The sequence below is a fragment of the Procambarus clarkii genome, chromosome 71 (assembly GCF_040958095.1).
Source record: "Procambarus clarkii isolate CNS0578487 chromosome 71, FALCON_Pclarkii_2.0, whole genome shotgun sequence".
In the NCBI taxonomy this organism is placed as follows: domain Eukaryota; kingdom Metazoa; phylum Arthropoda; class Malacostraca; order Decapoda; family Cambaridae; genus Procambarus; species Procambarus clarkii.
This window is the reverse complement of record NC_091220.1, coordinates 10,523,117-10,548,179: the sequence shown is the minus strand read 5'-3', so window position 1 is coordinate 10,548,179 and position 25,063 is coordinate 10,523,117. Positions and strand designations below refer to the sequence as shown.

At 44.9% G+C, this 25,063-nt stretch overlaps 2 protein-coding genes across 4 annotated transcripts in view; one reads left to right on the top strand and one right to left on the bottom strand.

The window, feature by feature from the left end:
- Gnf1 (germ line transcription factor 1) overlaps positions 1-12,323 on the top strand; it is a 67,828-nt gene extending 55,505 nt beyond the window's left edge. Inside the window, exons 16-19 of the mRNA XM_045726102.2 lie at positions 1,670-1,883; positions 6,437-6,622; positions 9,910-10,044; positions 12,008-12,323. Of these exons, the coding sequence (XP_045582058.2) occupies positions 1,670-1,883; positions 6,437-6,622; positions 9,910-10,038 (529 nt within the window). The 3' untranslated portion in view covers positions 10,039-10,044; positions 12,008-12,323. The remainder of the gene's footprint in view (positions 1-1,669; positions 1,884-6,436; positions 6,623-9,909; positions 10,045-12,007) is intronic.
- On the bottom strand, positions 11,980-22,387 carry Arv1 (ACAT-related protein required for viability 1). Of its 3 annotated transcripts, none has more exons than XM_045726103.2 (6): positions 22,241-22,387; positions 20,160-20,279; positions 17,019-17,169; positions 16,525-16,582; positions 16,203-16,354; positions 11,980-12,159 (listed from the first exon to the last, which is right to left on the bottom strand). In XM_045726103.2, the coding sequence occupies exons 1-6, from the start codon at positions 22,334-22,336 to the stop codon at positions 12,035-12,037; spliced, it is 702 nt and encodes a 233-aa protein (XP_045582059.1). In that variant the 5' UTR covers positions 22,337-22,387; the 3' UTR covers positions 11,980-12,034. The 3 variants fall into 3 exon arrangements, with proteins under 3 accessions (XP_045582059.1, XP_045582060.1, XP_045582061.1); XM_045726104.2 differs by having other exon boundaries at positions 16,203-16,351; XM_045726105.2 differs by having other exon boundaries at positions 22,267-22,363.
- Positions 22,388-25,063: the final 2,676 nt, after the last annotated feature.

Below are 25,063 nucleotides of genomic sequence, written 5' to 3'. Positions count from 1 at the left end.
GTGGTTCTGGTGGTTGGTTGTTCATTTACAGCAGTCTCCCTTTATCTGGCTGGGTTTGGTCTGCTGCTTTCCGGAGACGTCCTTGGGTTCTTGATGCTTGGTTGGTCGGGCTGGGGGTGCATCATGTGTTCTGTTTGGTTGCTGCTCTGCTGTTCTCTACGCGTCTTGGCCTCTGTGGCTTTAGGGGCGCTTTGGTTTGCCCGGGTCCCCTTCCTTCCCTGGTCCGTGGTTCGGGTTTCCCGGGTCGTCTGCAGGGTTCTTCGGTTTTGCCAGATGTCTTGTTTTTGAGTTAGGGCACCTTGAGGTGGTTACCTTGAGGTGATTTCGGCACGCAACGACCCCGCGGCCCGGTCATCGACCAGGCCTCCTCATTGCTGGACTGGTCAACCAGGCTGTTGGACGCGGCTGCTCGCAGCCAGACGTATGAGTCACAGCCTGGTTGATCAGGCACATGGCGTCCGCCTCCCGAGTCCTTCCCTCTTTTCCTTATCTCTGGTGAGAGCTCCAGGAAGTCGACAGGGCTCCCCCCAGAAACCCAGCATTGAAAGTAATGAAATTTCATTTTCGGGGGTGATACCTGGAGGCTTCCCCGCCACCCTTCCTCCCTCCGGTCGTCAGTGTTTTCGCATGTTTTTGACATCCAGCCTAAGAACTGCCAGTTGGATCGCAGGCACGAGGCTCTGGGGCTCCCCCTTGCGCGGACGGCGGAGCGGCAACATGATGGTCATGCTAGTTGCTAGTTTGTATTTGGGGAGTTCTGTCCACTCGTTTAGCTTTCGGTAGCAATTTTTTTCACCAGAATAGGGGTTTGTTTTGGGACGCCTACCTTTCTAGACGACAGACCCGATCGATGGCAGACATAGAATGGATGGATGGGACATAGAATGCTCCCAACCACACGGGTGTTTCTATAGGTCATTGCTCCTCGTGCCTCTCTGAGGGGGCCAGGTTCTGGCTTGTGGTCTCCGGTAGGCAAGAACTCCATGCACTATGATGCCAGAAAGCTAATAGTTACATATCAGCCTGGATAGCTGCGGGGAGCCTCCGGGTCTCACCCAGAAAATGGCGTTTCATCACGTTCAACTCTGGTTTTTTAATATTGCCATGATCTGGAAACATATTTTAACAACAGTGATAAAAAATTTATTTTTCACAATATATTTTTTTGTGCTCCAGCTGGTTGTTGTGTAAGTCTTGTGTACCAGCTGGTTGTTGTGTAAGTCTTGTGTACCAGCTGGTTGTTGTGTAAGTCTTGTGTACCAGCTGGTTGTTGTGTAAGTCTTGTGTACCAGCTGGTTGTTGTGTAAGTCTTGTGTGCCAGCTGGTTGTTGTGTAAGTCTTGTGTGCCAGCTGGTTGTTGTGTAAGTCTTGTGTACCAGCTGGTTGTTGTGTAAGTCTTGTGTACCAGCTGGTTGTTGTGTAAGTCTTGTGCTCCAGCTGGTTGTTGTGTAAGTCATGTGTACCAGCTGGTTGTTGTGTAAGTCATGTGTACCAGCTGGTTGTTGTGTAAGTCTTGTGTACCAGCTGGTTGTTGTGTAAGTCTTGTGTACCAGCTGGTTGTTGAGTAAGTCTTGTGTACCAGCTGGTTGTCATGAATATATAGTGTGCAGTACAGGGGTTAAGGATTAAAACATGGTTAATTTATCAAATTTATTAATTTAATTCAAAGAATTTCAGGAAGTAAACTGGACGTTGGAATGGACTATTGTGGGTCTCTGCGAAAGGCTATAACCACTCCGTTGGTTGATAATGGAGCAGACGGTGTAGCTGATGCTGTGCTGGCCATGACCTCGTACGACCTCTTGCGTGAAGATATGGAAGCTATTATAGAGTTGTCTAATTGGCCAGGCATGAAGGACCCTATGAGCAGTGTTGAGAGCAAGGTAAGGTGATATTATATACTATACACTACATTATACAGTTTTCATAAAAGAATTTTCTGGGAGGAGCCCCTTTGGCTCCCTGGAGCTATCCAGGCTGATATGGATATATCAGACTTTGGCATCAGTCAGTGTGAATGGAGTCCATAGGCCTACTGGGGACCACGAGCCAGAACCTGGCCCCCTCAGAGAGGCACGAGGAGCAATGGCCTAAAGAATAGCACATGTGATTTGGAGCATTCTGTGTCTGCCCTCAACTGGATCAGGAACCCAGAAAGGTAAGCATCCTAAAACAAACCCCTATTCTGGTTGAAACTACAACTGAAAATCCGAGTCGACAGAACTTCCTAAAAAAAAAACAAGCAAACGAGCATGACGTCACCACTTGCTGCACCGCCGTCTGTGCAGCTCCCCCCTCCTGGGGAGGGGGAAGGGGGAGCTTCAGACCCCTCGCACTGTCAACCCACGCCTTCAGTTCTTCGGGTGATGGCAATGGTATTGGTCGCTGTGGGTCTGGCTCCTGATTCTGTCCTCTGCTCTGTGCCTTGTGGTGTGGGGCGAGTTTTCTCTGGTAGTGCGCGAGCCAGGCATAATTTCCCAAGTACTCGGGCTGGATGCGCCTAGGGTCACCTTCCCTAGGTGCCCTGTAAGTACTGCCCTTGGGGCCAACTTCCACAAGTCACCTTGGTCTTTTGCTGCTTGGTAATTGACCACCCTGAGTGTGCTGAAGGGGGGGGGGGGGGAGGATTTCCTCCTCCCTTGTTTACCGTAGGGTAAGGGATAGCTTTCACTGGTTGAGGCGCAGGGTACTGCACAGCTAATTTTCACCTATAATGGAGGCTGGCTCTGTTTGGCCTGGGTACGTGGTTTACGTACCCAGGCGTACTACGTACTAGGCATACCTAGTACGTACCTAAAGTACGTAGGTACATACCTAAAACCTAGGCGTACGTAGTACGCCTAAGTTTTTCTTATGCCGCATACTGTCGCCTTGTATTGTGTGGCGCTGGCAGAGCCGCTATGGCTTGCTTTCGGTTTTGATGTTCCTTCTGCACCGTTTTGCAAGTTGTCTCGGGCGTTGTTTCACCTCTGGCCTGCTCATGCGCCACCTGAGCCGTCCTGGTCTTTGGACCAGGTGCTCTCTTTTTCTCTCTTTCCCTCGGTTTACTGTGGCTCCTTCGGTTCAGGACTGTTTCCCAGAGGTTACTGCTCCTTTGGATTTTGGTGATCGGTTTGTTCGTTTGCAGCAGTCTCTTCTGGCAAGGTTGGGACGTCTGTTTTCCAGAGGGGTCCCTGGGGTTGTTGGTTTGGCCGGGGGTGCATTTTCTTGTGTCCAGTCATGGCTGTCAGCCACTGCCTGTGTGCCGCGGCCTCTGTGGCCTTGGCCACGCTTTGGGTTGACCTGGGTTACCTTCATTCTGTTCCAGGGTTTGGGTCTCCTGGGTCGTCCACAGGGTCATTCGGGGTTGCCAGTTGTCTTGCTTTCGGGTTCAGGCATGTGGTTTCCGCCTCCCGGATTTGTCCTTCTTTTGTCCTTGTCTTTGGGTAGATAGGTCCAGGGAGTCGAAGGGGGCTCCCCCAGAAAACCAGCGTTGAATGTAATGAAATATCATTTTCTGGGTGGGACCCGGAGGCTCCCTGGCATCCCTCCCTCCTGGTCAGCAATTTTTTCACGCATTTTGATATCCAGCCTCAGAACTGAAGGTGTGGGATGCTGGCACGAGGGGTCTGGGGCTCCCCTTTCCTTCTCCTGGGGGGGGGGGGGGGGGGGATGAGCTGTGCAGATGGCAGGGCAGCAAGTGGTGACATGCTTATTTGCTTGTTTTTCTTTGGGGGTTCTGTCTACTCGTTTGACATTCAATAGTAGTTTCAACCAGAATAGGGGCTTTGTTTTGGGATGTTTACCTTTCTGGGTGCCTGATCCAGTCGATGGCAGACAGAGAATGCTCCAAATCACATGTGCTGTTCTATGGGCCAGTGCTCATTGTGCCTCTCTGAGGGGGCTAGGTTCTGGCTCGTGGTCCCCAGTAGGCCTATGGACTCCATTCACACTGACTGATGCCAAAGTCTAATATATTACATATCAGCCTGGATAGCTCTAGGGAGCCTCCGCGTCTCACCTAGAAAATTGCGTTTCATTACATTCAACGCTGGTTTTTGTTGTCTTTCCTCGTAAAGAGTTTAGCTGTTCTCCGTTTGTCCACTTCCCACCTGAGAGGTATGAATTGTTTTGTTCCTTCTCTTCATTTCTGTATCAAAAGTGGCATCATCTTACCTGCTGACTTTCTTTCCATTTTAGTCTGCTGTTGAACATCCTGCAGATAAGCCGTAACCCTCCTGTAGGCCCCTCATCTGGATTTTGTCATGCTCTTTATCCTGTTTCCAACACACTTACAGTTCCACAACATAATTGAACTTGATACTGCAGTGGTTAGTGATTTCTAGTAGCATCTCATATTTTAAGTTCTCTCTATCAAGCAAACAATTATATAAAGAAACAAAACTATAAAGTTTTGTTTCTAGAAGTAAACACCAGGTCTCAGGTACCTACTGGTAAATCATTCATCTTTCCCGTATCTGCTCCTAGATATGCTGCCACAGGAAGTTTGTGTATAGTGCCCACCAATCATGGTCTTTATTTTTCATCTCCACCATGAGGTTACTTTGTAGATCAGACGATTTCTCTGTGGTTAAAAATCCCAAGTATTAGGATCTTTTGTGTGGCTCTCCTTGCCACATTTCTTATTATCTTCAGGCATATTTTGTTGCATTTATCATATTCCTCCCTTGACCTCTTTTTGTGGGTGTTGCCTCCAGAATCTCCTCAACACTCCACTGTTGTATCACAAGAGCTGCTCCTCTCTCTTTGTTTAGCTTTTTTTATTTCTACCAGGTAAATCTACCTGGTAGATTTTTCTACCAGCTCAATCTCGTGCGGCTAGAATTGCCGCTAATCCCTCTAAGAAGAAGTTGCGAACTGGACACCAATTGCTGGAGATCCGTCGACTAGTTAATAGGCCAGAGTCTCGTTCGTTATCGGAATTAACCAGACAAATCGCTCCACCAACTAAGAACGGCCATGCACCACCACCCACCGAATCGAGAAAGAGCTCTCATTCCCGGCTCTTGGGAATATTGCATCCTCTGTTACGTTAGTTAGATTTGTGTGTGTAAGTGTGATGACGTAAGTGTGGGTGTGCTGACACCAAAGAGCAAAATAAACCACTTAACACCTGCAAGCAATAATTAGAAGCACAGGAAAAGCCAATTATCACTGGTAATTAAAAGACCACACTTCTCATTGTGTAGGGATGCCAGATTGGGTTACTTGTAGCACAGTTGGGATACCAATTAGGATAATTGTATTCATTTGAAAAGCCTGGTATGTATGTTGCTACTTACTACTCACTTTGGCTACTGCTAAAATATGCTTTACTGTGTATTCTGAATAGTAAATTAATCTGGAAAAAAAAATATATATACTGTATACATATTTTTGTGTCTACTTTTACAGTACAGTTTGTGACTTCATTCTTCAGCTCGTAACTTTCGGCAACTCAGATCTGGCATCCGCGCTCATACATGCCATTAACATAGGCACACTGTCCGTGCGTGTATTTAACACATACACTGCTTCTTCATCCACAACACACACATTTCTAATATGTTCTTAAGTTCATACACTCTCCTTAGATATGTCCTTATTGCCACACAATGTATGTGTGTGTCCTAATGCCACAGATCCCACGTGTGTCCACAACACACACTCTGCATGTGGTTATCTTGAGATGATTTCGGGGCTTTTAGTGTCCCCGCGGCCCGGTCCTCGACCAGGCCTACACTCCCAGGAAGCAGCCCGTGACAGCTGACTAACACCCGGGTACCTATTTTACTGCTAGGTAACAGGGGCATAGGGTAAAAGAAACTCTGCCCATTGTTTCTCGCCGGCGCCCGGGATCAAACCCGGGAGCACAGGATCACAAGTCCAGCGTGCTGTCCGCTCGGCCGACCGGCTCCCCATGTGTCATTAACCGCTCACACTCCTTGCATACCCATCACTTTTATAACATCTGTTTCACACACTTAAATTCTTATAAGGTTTGGTGTATTCTACACCTCATCCATGTAAAATGAGTAAATGGATTATCCACAAACTGCTTAAAAGTTAATTCTGTGTCAGTGAAAAGTTTGGATTTATTTTAATAGTTTCATAATTAAGTTTACCTGTATACACAGCATTTTGTAGTACAGTATCTTTTTTCAGCCCATGCTCTCAAGTTGTCACTGCAAAAATGTACTAAATTTCCTACACCTAACCTGAGTACCTACGAATAGAAAACGGGACAGCCCATCAATTTGGCAAGCTGCTACGAATTGTAGTACACATCACATTTGACCTTTAGAGATTTATACATCAAAATCTGATGTTCTGATGTAACCCTTTAACAGCGCAAATGGCAGGATACCAAAACCCATTAACAGAGGACAGGTTGCTTGATTTGTAATATGTCGGTGAGGTAACTTTGCAACCCATTATATCTGGCTGATATTCACAGGTGAAAGCGGCCTTCACCCGAACTTATAACAAAGACAGTCACTTGAATCCATTTGCTACTACGACTATCAGTAAGAAAAGAAAGGGAAGCAAAGTAGTGGAAGAGGACCCGTATGGAGAAGGGGAAGAGGATGACGAGGAGGATGACAGCATTGAAGAGGATATTACAGCAAGTGGCATGATCAAGGTAATGTAGTGGCATGATCAAGGTAATGTAGTGGCATGATTAAGGTAATGTAGTGGCATGATCAAGGTAATGTAGTGGCATGATCAAGGTAATGTAGTGGCATGATCAAGGTAATGTAGTGGCATGATCAGGGTAATGTAGTGGCATGATCAGAGTAATGTAGTGGCATGATCAAGGTAATGTAGTGGCATGATCAGGGTAATGTAGTGGCATGATCAAGGTAACATAGGGGCATGATCAAGGTAATGTAGTGGCATGATCATAGTAATGTAGTGGCATGATCATGGTAATGTAGTGGCATGATCAGGGTAATGTAGTGGCATGATCAAGGTAATGTAGTGGCATGATCAAGGTAATGTAGTGGCATGATCAGGGTAATGTAGTGGCATGATCAGGGTAATGTAGTGGCATGATCAAGGTAATGTAGTGGCATGATCAAGGTAATGTAGTGGCATGATCAAGGTAATGTAGTGGCATGATCAAGGTAATGTAGTGGCATGATCAAGGTAATGTAGTGGCATGATCAGGGTAATGTAGTGGCATGATCAGGGTAATGTAGTGGCATGATCAAGGTAACCATAACCATACCTACCACCACCACCACTCCTGCCACCACCACCACCACTCATGCTACCACCACCACCACTCCTGCTACCACCACCACCACTCATGCTACCACCACCACAACCACTCCTGCTACAGAGCACCACTTGGTTTCCGAACCCCTTGGGGATGAGACCCATTGGTTAACATGTAAGTTCGTATACAAGAAATGAAGGAAAAAATATGAAAAAATCTAGGGAAAAAAATCGACAGGTTCATAGCATAAATGCGACCATATTTTGTTTGTACTCACCAATAATTGAAGTCCTGATCCGCTTATGTTGATGATCGATGTTGATGAAGCATAGTTATTTACATGGAAGAGGTGGTGGTGGATGTTGATGGTGTTGGGTTGACTGGGTCAACATGCGATGAGTCAGGTACAGGTGATGCAATACGAGCTTTCTTGGAAGCCATTGTGAAAGACTCTAATTGACATTTGTTTCATTCCCTTGGATCTTGTTTTTAAAAACTTCATATACAAATTGTACTGAGTCATCATGTCCTTAGTTTCAAACTCGCTATTACTCGTGTCCATAAATGCCAGAATGTCTACAAAAATTTTCTGAATTTTTTCCGTATTACATTTTTCCTTTAATGTTTCTTCATCCTCTTCCTCTTCCTCTCCATCTTCTTCATTGCACTCTTCTGACTTTTTGCTGTACTTACTAATTCTATAATTTCATCATCAGTCATGTTTTGATTGTTTGGGGCTTCTTCATCAAAATCTATCCATCTATGTCATCTTCTATTGTTTCAGTCACCAGTTCTGCTCTCAGCTCAGGGGACTTAATCCCCTTGACATAGGCTCTTAATTTTTTCTTCTCGCTAACTTTCTTCACCGCAAATCCTTTAAAATCTGCCTCGTCATCTTCCTCAGGAAACAGACTTGACGTGGGCCAAAGTTTTTTCCAACCATTTCTTAGTGTTGTCTGCTTTACCTCATCCCACGCACTAGCAATAGTCCAGATAGCTGACTTTATTGTGAAGACTTTATAAAAGTCCTTAGTGTTCCAAGCTGATTATTAAGACGTCTGGCAAACATACTCTTGTAGTGGTGTTTAAGGTTCTTAATTATTCCTTGATCCATGGGTTGGATCACTGAAGTTGTATTGGGTGGCAAGAACGTTCCAATAATATTGCCATTTACTAGCTCATCACCTCGTGGATGTGTTGAACTGTTATCTAGCAGCAGCACAACTTTGCTGTTTTGCGGGAGACCAACACTTTTCAGGTGTTCCTTCACCTCGGGTACAAAGTTCTTATTAAACCACTCGACAAATATTACTCGAGACATCCACGCACTTGGCTGGTTCTTATAAATCACAGGGAGGCACCTGGCTGACTTTAAAGCCCTGGGGTTTTTACTAATTCCAATCACAAGTAATATTAATTTGTGCGTACCAGCTGCATTTGCACAGCACAACAAAGAAATTCTCTGTTTGTTCTGTTTATAACCACCTGAAGGATCGTCCTCACCACTATGAGCCATCGTTTCTGTGGGAAGCATACGCCAGTACAAACCTGTCTCATCAGCATTATAAATTTGCTCTGGAGATAAATTTTGTTCCTGCACCATCTCCGCAAATTTACTTACATATTCATCAGCACCAACAATATCAGCAGATTGTCTTTCACCATGCACTTTAATGAACTTAATGCCATGATGGGTTTTAAAACTTCTGAGCCATCCATCACTGTATACACACTTTTGAGTAATTTTCATTGCTTGGTGAAATTCACGCGCCTTTTCCACGAGCAGCCAGCCTGCCACTGGCTTCTTCGTCACTTCGCGTCTCTGTTTGTACCACTCCCACACTGCGTTATCAACACTCTCCACCTTTGCTTTACTTACTACCTTTCTATTTCGTATTGCTTTATCACTTTCACTTCTAGAGAAATAGTAAAAAATGATAAGTTTAGCCTTAAGAAGATCAAAAACAGCACTTTTACTAATGCCATATTCAGCGCACACGACACTTCTCGGACACCGCTCTCCACCTTCTTAATTATTTCAACTTCTCAAATGTCATCACTGACCTCTTTCTTTTACGTAACCCGCTTGTAGATACTTTCACTGACACAATGGGTGCATTTGGAGTCGACATGGTGCACAGATGTTCCTTGGTTGTGCTGATATGTAAAACAAAGTCACGGAATGAACACTCCAGTCTCGTGACAAATTCAAACAATGGGAACAATAGGCCGTGAGTCTGTGACGTCACAGGGTAGCAGGCGGCGCCCGACATGGTCAGTGAGCAAACTAAACCATCTCCCACCCACCTACCCACACCACGGGCCGGCACAACGCTTGGCTGCCCGCCTGACTGCTTCCTCACCCGAACTTGGTTCGTGTAGGGTAACCCCAACCCCGACCGGCGTGAAGCTTGGCGGACTGCTTCCTACCCGAACTTAGTTTGTGTAGCGTGACTCCCCAACACCAACCGGGAAACTGGAAGTTTCAGATAACTAAAGTTCGGGAACCAAGTGGTGCTCTGTACCACCACCACCACCACCACTCCTGCTACCACCATCATGTTTGTGGCATGAGATGTGCTGCACTTTAGTCTATTGCTCTTCATGTGATCTAACCATATGTGGTTACAAATATTGTCTTAAGAAAGGAACATATTGTGATGATTTATGGAAGTCAAATATGCAATATACATTGTTGTGTATTTCAGACCAGTAAAGGAAGGAGTAAGGGTGTACAAGAAGGCAGCAGCAAGGGCCGAGGCCGAGGTGTTGAGAGCAGCGGCAGCAACAGCAAGGGAAGCGGCCGAGGAAGAGGACGAGGGAAAGGCAAGAAATGAGAACAGGTGCAGTGACTTCTATATGTTTACAATGGCGGTGAAATTATTAATGTAGGATTTGAGTTAGAAATATTGTTGTCAAGTGGTGGCAGAGAGAGAGTGAGTGAATTTTCTGTGTTAATACCAGTTTTGTCTTCTTTCCTTCAAGGTGGCCAAAGAAAAAAGCTTCAGTGTTGTCCTACCCCAACATAACATGTGTTGGTTACTCCTTATTCCAGCATAAGAATTTTCAATTGAGCAATCTTGCACTTTCCCTTTCAATAGAATAGTTTGTCACTCTAACACCACTTATTTCACTCTTGAAATGTATATATTCTCCAGAAGTGAATCATCACCCATTATCTCCACATGTCTGCCATTACCCAAACACTACTCCATACACTCTTTAATTCCTTATTCTCTCACCTAACTTGGGATAATTAAATTTGCCAAAGTTATAAAATTTGTGTTTCATTTCATGTCTTAAAGGTCTGTGTTGTCATTCCACATCCACGTTTTACTCCCAAAGGTCTGTGTTGTCATACCTCATTCCTTCTATTTAGTTATGTCGCTCCAGGAAGCCATATGGGCTCCCCCACAGAAAACCAGCATTGAATGTAATGAAACGCCATTTTATTACATTCATTTTGCAACCCTCCCTCCCGGTCGGCGGTTCCGTTTCCTTTTTGATGCTCGACCTCTGAACTGGATGGCTTGGGTAGCCGGCACGAGGGGTCAGCAGACCACTGACATTACCCACACACCCGGCTATCCACAGTGGGTAGCTGGTGCGGCGGTAAGGTGTGATGTTTGCTCGTTTCCTTGAGTTGTAAGTCGAGTTTTGTCTTCCTGTTCGGTTTTTGGTCGCAATTTCTTACCAGGTGGAAGTTTATTTTGTTATGTCTACCTTTCTGGGTAATGGCAGATGTGGAATGCCCCCAACCACTTGGGGGGGTTTCTATAGGCCATTGCTCCCTTTGCCTCTCTGAGGGGTCCAGGTTACAATTGACTGATGCCCCTGACTAATATAACACATATCAGCCTGATAGCTCTGGGGAGCCTCCGGGGCTCACCCAGAAAATGGCATTTCATTACATTCAATGCTGGTTTTGTGCATATCAATATCTGAATGAAGTGGTGGGAGTGGGTTGAATGAATGCCAAAGACTATAGGCTCGATTGCACATTTTACATATATTGACTTCATTAAGGGGGTGTGAAGGGCAATTCCCTCTCAATGGGGCATAGAGACTGACCCCTAACCACCCTGTCAAATTCCCCCAAAATCACCAGTCACAATTACATGAGGCTAGCCCCAAGGATCTGACATACAACCTTGAACAGACATATGGCTATCCAGTGCTGGATCTGTCTCCCTCACATAATCTCTACCTTCCATTCTCTCCCCCAGTGGGCAAAATGTGCTTGAGTAATGTTGAGCAGACGTTGATTCAACATTAATAAAGAAAAAATCTTTTAACACACTGTTGACAAACCCATATTTCTAGCCTCATAATAGTTATCAGTGTAGGAGCGAATCCTACTTAGAAGGGTATATGGGGGTCAATCCCAACAACCCTACGCAACCCGTTCTCGCACTTTCGTATAGTCAATATTGACTTATTAAATACATGCATATGTGACATACTAGTTTACCTTGAAAAGCTTCATAGTAAACACCGACCTTACCTAACCTTCTTAGTATGTTAAGATAAGCATCTTATTGCTTCATAATTACAATTATTACTTAACCTATTATAGGTATAGGTTAAGAACTTTTTAACTGAACTTTTTAGGATCTCTCAAATAATGTCCATCTTGTATGATAATGCTGGAGATAAATGGTGGTTGTGTTTTGTCTTGAGATAGGTTTCCAAATTTCCCAAAGAAAATTGTCATTTTCATTAACTGTATATTAACAAATTATTTTGAGAGCATTGTTAAGTCAAAAAAATTGTAGGGATCATAATTTTTTGTTTTTTTATTCTCAGGTACAAACAAAATAAAGTACAAGAAAATTAAGTAAGATATTGTTGATATGTTGTAATCATTAACGGCTGGAGAGTACGGGAAGCATACAGGCTGCTGGTGAAGGCTGTCAACACAAGCACAGTACACTCTACTCTTCCTATGTGAAGTGCGGCTGAAAGTATAAGAAATGTTTTGTGATAAGGACAAATTCCTGTATACCTCAACTCTGTTATAATGTATACATTAGCAAAATGTTTAACAAAGATCTCCCAAATAGTTGTTATTTTAAATGTTCTATTTTGTTTGTACTATAACCATTAAATTGATTCCTTTTGACTATATTTTGATGCTCCTTCAGAAAATACTAGGCACTGCCAGCTTTGAGTCGAACTATGCCGTTTAACTCATAAACTGAGCAAAACGTCATATGATGTGTGACATTGAAAGGGGTTATAATTCAAAAAATATTTGAATTATGTAAAAATTACTTAAAAATGCTAAACAAATCTCCAACTTATTTGCTTCGGTTTCGTGAAACTTTCATCAAAATATTTTGAGAAATTTATTTTAGACAAAATTTAAAAAAAAAAAATTGTTGATAAAGAGAACAGCTCCTATTAACTGGAACTGATGGATAATGCAGTAATAAAGAGATGCAAGCACCTGTCCGACGCACAATGAAGAAGAATAGTAGTAAGAAGTGTCCACAAAGTGGCTAATGCAGCTGGTGCTTTTATAGTATTGCTGAGTAATACATAACATAATTACTCATTATTATTTGTGTTATTATTATACTCTATTTTGTTTATGCACCTCAGAAACGGTGCATACAACTTCAACAAGGCTGCCAACACCCCAGCTGCCGAAGCAAGCACATCGGACACTGACCCGGAACCCAGCTGCTCCACACCCACCCCGAGCCAGTCCAAAGACAGCTCCAGCAGGAAAAAGAAGTGCAAGACCGAAGCCAAGTGCCCTCTAAGAAAAGAAAAGGCAGTCTGCCAACCAGGAAGACTCCGGCACCTCGAAACGCACTCAATAAGGAAAAGAGGCGCCAAACTCAAAAGAAGGCGGCTTCACTATTGAGGTGTAAACCGGGTCTCGCAGGAGGTAAGCCGCAAGAGCCTCCAGCACCTTCCTCGGTGGGATGCGGGAAACCAAAAACCTCCGGAAGGAGGGAACCCAACCGAACCCGGGGAGGAGTCAAACTCATAACAAAATCGTACAGGGAGGGGGATAGGAAAACCCCCTCCCCCTGTAACAAGCCCAGCACCGAGGGTACCAACACCCAAGCAGGGTCAATTGGGACCCAAGCCCCCCAAAGTCAACTCCTCCCCAACCCCGGAATCCTCCACATCAGGACCCAGGGCCAAGCCGTCCTCCAAACCCTCTGCCTCTGAAGAAAACGCAGAGTCCACCCCAGAAAAGCAGGGATGAAGGGGGCCCACTGGCGCAACCCAAAAGCTACAGCAGGAGGACCAGGCTCGAATGCCTGGTCCTCCACTCGCAGGACTCCGGGTCATAGGTGTCACTGACCTCAACAGGCAGCAAGGCGGAGGCAGACGGTGAGTGTCACCCTGAGACAAGGGGACAGAGCAACCTTCAAACTCGCACAAAGCGAGGTGGGACTCAGAGGTCTCTTCTATAGGAACACTGAGCCCTAATGGCATTTTCCAGGGCCCTTTGGCTGACTGCCAAGGGAAGCTCAGGTGAGTTACTGCTAACCGGTTATCTCAGAGCTACAAAGCAAACAAACTAAAAGCCTACACACTAGGACATGTGCAAGCATGGGGACCTAGTGGACGGCAGACAAAACCATACAAGTGGTCCTACCGCCACACAAAACAAAACAAAACAAAAACCCTGCAAAAGCACACGTCTCCAGGTGAACAGAACTGGTCGCTATGCGTATTTAAGACAGCTGTACAGTACCTCACACCCAAGTCAGCGACAAAACTACCTCCTACCCAAGGGTAAACAGGAATAAGAACCACCCCAGCTGAACCCCCAAGGGCGGGCAATCACTGAGCAGCGACAGAACCATACAGAGGTAGCTGCTGCTGAATGGCTCATGGAAGATAACCCTGAGGCCACAAAGGTAGTACTTATGGGGCACCTAAGGAAGGTAACCGTAGGTGTATGCAGCCCCAGTACTCTTGTGTTACTTCTGGCTCACACACCATCAACACAACAACAACACCGCACTGCTCAAAGGATGGAGCCAGAGCAATCGACCGTTCGCCCTCACAATAGCCTGTGAACTGAGGAGAGTTGCCGGCGTGGAGGTCTGGGATCCCCCCCCCCTCCGTCCCTCTCCCGGAGAGGGGGGGGTGCACAGATGGATGCACGGCAGTTGTGGTGACATGTTTGTTTCCTTGGTTTTGATTGGGGAGTTCTGTTTGCTAGTTCAGCTTTCGGTTTGCAATTTTTGACCCGCAGTAGTTTGTTTTGGAATTCCTACCTTTCTGGGTGCCTGACCTGGTATTTGGCAGACAAAGACTGCTTCCAATTACACGGGGGTGTCTTTAGGCCATTGCTTCTCATGCCTCTCTTGAGGGGGCCAGGTCCTAGCTCTGGTCACCGGTAGACCTAGAACTCATTCGATTGACTGTTGCCATGGTCTAATATATACACATCAGGCCGGTATAGCTTCGAGGAGCTGAAAGGGCTCTTCCCAAAAAAGGCTTTCAACAGAGTCCCACATTAAGTAGTTGTTCTGGAAACTGGAACATATTGGAAGAGTGACAGGCAGGCTTCTAACTCGACCTCTTTTTGTTGGTATCACTCATAAGCTACACAAACAAACATGCATTATGTAGCAGAAACACAATGGTATTAAACACTTATTACCATTCTGTATTTCCAGTATTTCTGTAACATCAACATAAGTTTTGATATTATGTATTAGCCCATAGTTCAACAACTAGCTGCATGGTATTGGTGGCACCACTGGTATGCTGATCAGCTGTTTTAAATGATGAGTTTGCAGGGCTATGTTTACTACTGTAAAGTAGTCTGTGTTGTGATATTATACAATAATACCTACGATGCCATTAATACCATTGTGATATTATATGGTAATGCCTACGGTAAATACGCTAAAGAGACTTCCCAAACATGAGTTTCAGTAGGAAATAATTGTGATGGACTGTGAGAGTCATGCTGAGTGGTATACAACGAGTGTTAGGCCGGGAGTTTCACTTGTTTATCTCTCGGTGGTAAAGGTTCATACTTTATATTCAGCGGACAAGTCGACCCCTGGCTTTGAAGTAATATTTTTAGGCTTCAAATGTGATGTTGACTTATACACCAGCATATACAGTAAGTGAGAAGATGGTGGAATTCAAAACTGTCAGTAGTTTCAAGCATTAACAGTCTCCGTGGTGTAGTGGTAAGACACTCGCCTGGCGTTCCGCGAGCGCTATGTCATGGGTTCGTATCCTGGCCGGGGAGGATTTACTGGGCGCAATTCCTTAACTGTAGCCTCTGTTTAATGCAACAGTAAAATGTGTACTTGGATGAAAAAACGATTCTTCGCGGCAGGGGATCGTATTCCAGGGACCTGCCCGAAACGCTACGCGTACTAGTGGCTGTACATGAATGTAACAACTCTTGTATATGACAAAGAATGCTGTAGAGACGGGACACCACAAGCGTAGCTCTCATCCTGTAACTACACTTAGGTAATTACACCACTGGTTAAACATCACTGGATGCAATGCGCAGAAAAGGAATTAAATATGATTATGACTTTGATGTAGATTTTTGATGATAGTTTAACTTAAATTAAGTGTGGCTTAGAGGTCACTTATACTTGTGTAAATGCAGTATTGCCAAGGCAATGTGGAGAAGACGAGCAAGCAAGCAAGGAGCCGGTCGGCCGAGCGGACAGCACACTGGACTTGTGATCCTGTGGTCCTGGGTTCGATCCCAGGCGCCGGCGAGAAACGATGGGCAGAGTTTCTTTCACCCTATGCCCCTGTTACCTAGCAGTAAAATAGGTACCTGGGTGTTAGTCAGCTGTCACGGGCTGCTTCCTGGGGGTGGAGGCCTGGTCGAGGACCGGGCCGCGGGGACACTAAAAAGCCCCGAAATCATCTCAAGATAACCTCAAGAAGCAGCACTATGGTGTGACAGCCTTATACTAATAAATTGGTATATATTGGGCGAGCCATAATTATTTTAAAATAAAGCCAATAATTATAGATGGCTAACCTCTGGTACTCTGGATACTGGAGATCAAAATGAATGCTAGCATGAGTACTTGGAAGCAAACACTTGAGCCATGATACCATATAATTGCTGCAATGTTTGCTAGTCGCCCACACTGGCCTAGTAGCAGCCCATTATATAGTGGCAACCACCTTCTGAAAGGAACATGTAATATTTTAGTTTTGGGGGTTATTGCATCATTGTTTCCCTCATCTATTATCAGTTTTTAGCATTATAAGACTTATGAGAACAGGTCAGTAAATTCAGCATATAAAGTATAGTATTTAGATGAAAAGCATTTCATATCAACTAGTATAACACTTGCCTGTAGGACAATCTTAGCCAAGAATAAAGTGCAATTACTAGGCCAAATATTCCAATTTCTGAAATAAAATTACAACTTTAAGAATTTTTGGTTTATACAAATTGTTTTTATCAGTAATACACCTTATTTTTTCCCATCTTCATTAACACCACCACATTGTCCACAAATGTTAGTTGAAAATAAAGTGTACAAATACAGTACATTATACAGTGGAACATGTGGGAACTGGGTAACACTGGGTTCCCAGCCCACCCCATTATAGAAGTGCAGGAGATGCGAGACTGATCGCAGCAGAGAGTTCTGGGCAGGTGGTGCGCCGTTGCATCCCTATGGCTAGTCCGCCACCCACCCACTCATCCCACCCCACCTCCCTCGTCAGTCATGTTACTTTTACATACCCCAATGTACATCCAACACAACAACCATCACTTAGAAGGTATGGAAAACCATTACAACTGACCTCACATTTCAACAAGTTAGGGATAGTGCCTTACCAATAGTAGTTAATGTACACATTATATACAAGTATACTTCATTATTTTGTATTCCGTTTCCAGGTGGGAGGCTTTGTGCAAAGTTGGTCCATCTGACGTATCCTTCACTTAACACTAGAGACACCGCCAGCTTCATGTAGAACTGTGCTGTCTGAAAAATGTATATATATTTATCATGGTAATATTCTCTAAGGTAAATTATTAAATACAGTACAAATGTACTGTATCTTTTGAATATACAACAGCAAAATGAATTTTTGCTGTTGTATAATGCTAGTACAGTGGTACCTTAGCTTACGAATTTAATCCGTTCCCAGAGACAGCTTGTAAGCCGAATATTCGTAACTGAAGTGAATTTCCCCATAAGAAATAATGTAAATTTAATTAATCCGTTCCAGACTCCCCAAAAAATTAACTTCAAAGTAAATTTTATACTTAATTTACCCAAATCTTCAGTACTAAAGTACAGTATGTACAAGTTATTACTTACCTTTACTGATGACTCTTGTTGGCGTATGGAAGATGGTGAGGAGGGGGAGGAGGAGAGGTGTTACTGTTTAGAAGGGGAGTCCCCTTCCATTATAACATCAGGCAGTGAGGACTTCTCTGGGGTACTCTCTGGCACGTTTTGCCTGCATACCACTAGATCCTGCTTGTGGCTCAGTGCATGTTTTTTTTTTTTCACTAAAAAAAACGTGTCTAGCAATACTTGTTTTTCCCTTCATTGTAACACTTGTCTGAAGTGAGACATCACATTGTCATTAAAAAGGTTAACACAACGGTCTGCTACAATTTGATTTGGGTGACACTTTTCAGCAAAACTTTGCAATTCTTCCCACATTGCACACATTTTCTTAATAAATAAGGAAGGGACATCCTCTACTCTACATCAGCAACCCTCATATCATTTTCATATTAACAAATGATCTCTTGTTTTTCCTCAATTAGTCACTCTCACTTTTGTTTTCTTGGCTTGAACCTTACCACTGGCTTTCTTGGGACCCATGGCAAGATAATAACTTTTATGTTCAAATACCCCCCCCCCAAAAAAAAATTTAAAAAAAACACTAATTCTTTACAAAGAAATCAGGCGCGATTGTCACTAGGCGGGAGACACTGTTAAACTGAGCCGTGACTGCCGTGCCACCACGCACTAGGTCAGCCATACAGGTATCAACAAACTTCATTTCCCGAGGCAAAGCTCGTAACCCGATTCGGATTTTACAAACAAATTGGGCTCGTAACCCAAAAAGTTCATAAATAGGGGTATTCATAAGCCGAGGTCTCACTGTACTGTAAACAGTAAATAAGTAGTTTAATACTGAAATACATATACATGGGTTCCAGTTCCACATTGCCATTTAAAAATTCAAGCATTCAATACAGTACTGTATTATGAAATGGCCTTCCCTGGTTGTTTCCCAGTAGCTCCCCAAACTTAACCTTATCCCAACACAACACATCATGTCTGTGTGATCTGAGAGCCCATACAATATTATTGTACTGTACTTTATTTTTAGCTTCAAGAGAGATACCAGCAGTGACCCTGATGAGTGAGGACAATACATGAACTATTCTAGCGCTTGAAACACATACTAATAATAATTAATAATTCATTGTGTCAGGGGACAGGCAGACAGAGTGTATTCATACACGTTAGGCTTAGATCGTGGCCCATCCCCCAAGGGTCAAATTACTGACCCCGCCGAGGATGCAACCCCACAACAAGCTGACTAACTCCTCAGTCCCTACTCACTACTAGGTGAACAGGTGCATTATGTGATAAGAAATGCGGCCAACTATTTCCGTCCCACAAAGGATTCAAACCCAAAACTCTCGATTTGAGTCGAGAACGATCCCGAGAAAGAAAAAATGCTGAACTTAGTGGCATTAAAAGAAACAACTCGTGATGAAGACATTACAAATGCATTTTACAGAACCTTAAGAAATGCTGATGTTACACTGAATAAACTCATCAGTGTTGCATGAGATGGAGCACCTGCAACAGCTTAAAAAATGCATGCATGAGTAATTATTATTGCATTTAATATGCACTTTTAAATTTATATAAAATATTTGTAACAAAATGTGTATGTAACAATAAAAACATGTGTAAGTTTTGTTCATGTGGTGTGGCTCTCAAGCGTGAGCTTTATTATGTGTGGCTCTTACAGTAGGCAAGTTTGACCACACTTGCCATATAGCCTTATATCACTGCTAGGTTTGTCTTAATCATAGTTGGATACCTGCACAATTGGCGGAGGATGCTTGCTTATTGATCTTCTAGCCTCTTAACACCTATTGTTAGCAATTACAGAGCAAGATTTTCTGCAATAAAATATATCTGGCACTTCATTTACACAAACTGGATGTGCAGAATAGGTTAAAAGTTGCACATATTTGCTATTTCAAGAAGGGTCAAGCTGGTATCTTTTGATCTTCTCAGCTCAACAGTTGGGGCTTCTAGACCACGTATATACAGTACAGTTACTGTAATACATGACTCAATACTTGCCTGTGGCATCTTTCAAGCCGTCACATCTGAGTCTCACCAGATGCCAATAACAAATCACAATAACAAAAATGTATTAGAACATTTTATACAAAACATACACCTTGTATACCTTCTTCCCACTTTCATAGGATGAGTTCAACAAATACCTGAGGTACTCATACCATATTAATTGTACTCATGACCATGAGAACATTGTTATTAACTCTATAATAATGCCATCATATACTGTACAAGTATGGCACAAGTTTATTGACAATATTCTTCAAACATTAAAGTACAGTATACCATAACACAATGGCTTCATTTACACTGTAAATATGGATACAGTATAGGCACCATGATCACTATGCTATCATGCTACAAGATATACAAAAATTTTCTTTGTTCATTACAGCACCAAAACTACTCATAAACAAGTAAAAATACATGAGAAAAGTTCACCATGAATGTTAAAACACCAGAATTGGTTACATTTTTGTGCTTCCAGATGGTATTAATATCTGTATAGCTATAGCCCATGGAGGATATTGTCTCATGTTCAGACTTTACTGCGACAAGTCTGCTAACAACACTGTTTTTGCTAACTACTAGTCTAATTTGTAATCAAATAAGAGAAATAAACTTACAAAGTTGTTTGCATTGTAGAGAATATGTCTGTACACAGTGATCTCTTGCAGCATCATATCCATAAAGATAATACTCTTCTCACACTCCACATACCGGTCAATTATCTTCCCACACGAAGACTGCCAAAGAAAATTAATTGTGTCTAAGAAATCCATACTCAAATTACTGCATTATTGAAATATGTCATACATTATTTTATCATAAATTACATTAGAGATTTTGTTCATAAAAAATAATACCGTGTATTCAAGGCTTTCCAATAGCTTAGCCAACAATGTCATACATGAAACTAAGCCATAGAGCACTGCCCTGTGCAGGGCAAGATGGGGCTACACAAGCACGACACTATGCACGACTATGCTAGCACTCTCCTCAGTGGGACTACACAAGGGGATGCTGGTGGGAGGTCCAGAAACAAAGAACCATGCACCGCAGGGTAAGAGAGGCAACAGGTGAGGATGGACACCAGACCATGCCTGAAGGACAGTACGGACACTACCGTGCCTGGAGGACATTACGGATACTGCCATGCGTGGAGGACAGTACTAACAGTGCCGTGCCTAGAGGACAGTACTGACAGTGCCGTGCCTGGAGGACATTACTGACACTGTCGTGCCTGGAGGACATTACTGACACTGCCGTGCCTGGAGGACAGTATGGACACTACCGTGCCTGGAGGACAGTATGGACACTACCGTGCCTGGAGGACAGTACTGACAGTGCCTTGCCTGAAGGACAGTACTGACAGTGCCGTGCCTGGAGGACAGTACTGGCAGTGCCGTGCCTGGAGGACAGTACTGACAGTGTCGTGCCTAGAGGACAGTACTGACAGTGCCGTGCCTGGAGGACATTACTGACACTGCCGTGCCTGGAGGACAGTACTGACAGTGTCGTGCCTGGAGGACAGTACTGACACTGCCTTGCCTGGAGGACAGTACTGACAGTGCCGTGCCTGGAGGACAGTACTGACAGTGCCGTGCCTGGAGGACAGTCCTGACAGTGCCGTGCCTGGAGGACAGCACTGGCAGTGCCGTGCCTGGAGGACAGCACTGGCAGTGCCGTGCCTGGAGGACAGTAGTGACAGTGCCGTGCCTGGAGGACAGTAGTGACAGTGCCGTGCCTGGAGGACAGCACTGGCAGTGCCGTGCCTGGAGGACAGTATTGACAGTGCCGTGCCTGGAGGACAGTACTGACAGTGCCGTGCCTGGAGGACAGTCCTGGCAGTGCTGTGCCTGGAGGACAGTACTGACAGTGCCGTGCCTGGAGGACAGCACTGGCAGTGCCGTGCCTGGAGGACAGCACTGGCAGTGCTGTGCCTGGAGGACAGTAGTGACAGTGCTGTGCCTGGAGGACAGTAGTGACAGTGCCGTGCCTGGAGGACAGCACTGGCAGTGCCGTGCCTGGAGGACAGTAGTGACAGTGCCGTGCCTGGAGGACAGCACTGGCAGTGCCGTGCCTGGAGGACAGTACTGACACTGCCGTGCCTGGAGGACAGTACTGACACTGCCGCGCCTGGAGGACAGCACTGAGTGTTGTGCCTGGAGGACAGTACGGACACTACCATGCCTGGAGGACAGTACTGACACTGCCGTGCCTGGAGGACAGTACTGAGTGTTGTGCCTGGAGGATAGTACGGACACTACTGTGCCTGGAGGACAGTACGGACACTGCCGTGCCTGGAGGACAGTACGGACACTGCCGTGCCTGGAGGACAGTACGGACACTGCCGTGCCTGGAGGACAGTACCGACAGTGCCGTGCCTGGAGGACAGTATTGACAGTGCCGTGCCTGGAGGACAGTATTGACAGTGCCGTGCCTGGAGGACAGTATTGACAGTGCCGTGCCTGGAGGACAGTACTGACAGTGCCGTGCCTGGAGGACAGTACTGACAGTGCCGTGCCTGGAGGACAGTCCTGGCAGTGCAGTGCCTGGAGGACAGCAGTGGCAGTGCAGTGCCTGGAGGACAGCAGTGGCAGTGCCGTGCCTGGAGGACAGCACTGGCAGTGCCGTGCCTGGAGGACAGCAGTGGCAGTGCCGTGCCTGGAGGACAGTACTGACACTGCCATGGGTGGGTACTCACACACTCGAGGAGCTTAATAAAGGTACCATCAGTGGTCTTGAGGATGGCAGGGGCGGGCGCCAGGCAGGATATACACAGGTACCTGGCGGCCGCCATCACGGGGCCTTATCATCACGCTCCCTTCACACAACAACAACAACACTCCTCTTTATTTACATTCAGATTCAGATTTATTTATTTATATTTATTTATTTATATATATAGATTAGAGATTCGATTATTAGAATATAGATTCAGATTCTTATTCAGGTCAAGGTACAAGAATGTACAATGGGTTGTGTGAGTACATAACATTGGTATTTTAATATTTGTAGCAGGTATATTATGTGAGTAATATACTTGCTCCATATTCTCATTAGCTTAAGTGCAGATAATGAGATATATGTCTATTAATTCTACATTTTTATTTATTTTATTTATTTATATAGACAAGAGGTGTTACATTCTTGTACAGCCACTAGTACGCGTAGCGTTTTGGGCAGGTTCTTACAAAAAAATAAAATTAATAAATGTTTATTTAGGTAAGGTACATACATAAAGAGATTTTACAAAGTTTGTTGGATTAATAGATAGAGCTAGTACATACAATGCCTAAAGCCACTATTACGCAAAGCGTTTCGGGCAGCACAAAGCGTTTCGGGCAGTTTCGTTTCTTAATCTTAACCTATCACATTCCTAGAAGTCCTACACTGATTATTGGTCCTCTGATTACAATTCCCAAGTGTACAACTAATTACAGTTAATTAATACCTCTTCCTAGCCTGGTAGGTGAGGGTCAGGTGAGGTTTGTAATATAAGTTTCGACAGCATATCAGTTCACTTTACGGGCTATTTATGCTCGTGCCACCTCTTAGGTGGCTTAATCTTTAATCAATCAGTTCAGGTGAACGCAGAGAGTGGGAATGCATCCTCTGCCAAACAATCATAGAAAAGCCACTACTTAATGTAAAGCAACCAAGGACCTTAGAAGAGCTTCAAGAGTCCCTGGATATTGCAGTAAATACCCTAAAGACATCAACACTGTCACACTTCTGGTAAAAAATGGTCTCCAGCAGCTGGACACCCTCATGAAAACTGTCAAGCAGTATCCTCCCCCGCGATAGCAGCCGCATAGTAAGGACTGACGATTAGATGCGCGCTCAGCACACAGTAGATTAGACATATATATGAATGAGATTGGGTGGATATAAATAGGAGCTGCCTCGTATGGGCCAATAGGCCTTCTGCCGTTAAATTGTCATCCACACTTCCGTGGAAATAAACATATCATTCACTTAGACTATATGGGTCTCGAACCGTGGACCCCACGCGCCCTCACACGCGTGGGGTTCTACAGTTACCTAGCTTCAGTCTTATGTCCTTAGACCACGATGACTCGACCGACTCTGATGCTGCCCCTTCGCCGGCTCTCCCGCCCCTCATGCGGCCGCCGGGCACCATATCTTCACCGGGCACCCTTCAGATCCATCACCGGCACCAACCGGAGTGACAGGCTTCCATGCTGCCTCCACCGGGTATATCCGACGTGGCCGCGCACTATCCAACGAGGACAGACATTATTATAACTCTATAATCCACAACGGATAATGGGAATACAAGTGCAGGGAAGCAGGATGGATCCGTCACATTCGGACTCGTCTCTCTAGAATGCCTCGACCACTTCTGCGACTACGACACCTTGAAGAAGTAAATTCGTCCAGACTACCAACATTCTTGGAACTGGGACTATGAAACCAATCTTCTTGTAACACCCTGCCACCTCCCCCTAGACCAGCCGACCAGCCACCCCATGCTGACTCCTGTGGCACTCAGCTGTGAGTGACGTGTGTACCTCATCAATTCACCGGTCTGACCAGCCTTATGGTCTTGGATTGGATTGGCGCGTCCACGGACCCCATCCCCACATCTCCAGTATCAGCTGTTGACAGTGATAATGGCTCCAAAGAGCCTCCACTTACGAGCTTACCATAGCCCGTGATACATGGAATGTTTGTTCCAGTAGCTGAATCTAAAACACCAATCCTTTGTGTCTAATCAACCAAATACGTACATGTACTCATACGTTGACCAGACCACACACTAGAAATTGAAGGGACGACGACGTTTCGGTCCGTCCTGGACCATTCTCAAGTCGATTGTGTGAGAATTGTGGGTCGATTGTGGGAGAATCATTCTCCTTGAGAATGGTCCAGGACGGACCAAAACGTCGTCGTCCCTTCAATTTCTAGTGTGTGGTCTGGTCAACATACTTCAGCCACGTTATTGTGACTCATCGCCTACTCATACGTTACATTGGTGACCCAGAGAGTGTCAACAATACCCAGGCACCCCGACCCGACTACCAAGAACATGACCTCTCGTCTGACCTCAGCCACTACTGCTGCAGTCTGCCCTGGAACTCTGCCTCCAACCTTGCCACACCTCTGACTTTCATCATGATCATCGCTTACACTTATAATAGTAATCATTTTTTTTAAGAAGGTACAATGGGTTGGTGAGATTACATAAGATATGTATTCTTACATTCATGCAAAGCCACTAACGCGCATAGTGTTTCGGACAGCCTAATCATTAACAATATCATGTGGGATCTACAGCCTGTCCTGCCAACTTTCCGGTGCTGCCAGGGCACTGCTGGTCCTATAGGGACTCCCACCACAGCTGCTCCTTCATCAGATTCATCTACCACGTTCACCGACTCTTCGTCGCCACCAGGACAATTCAGATCTAACGGTTATTCCCTCGTTGTCCTGACTACCTGCCTACATTACCTCCTATGTTCCTGGTGGCCGGGTCCGTCCGCCCCGGATCTACATGCTCCAT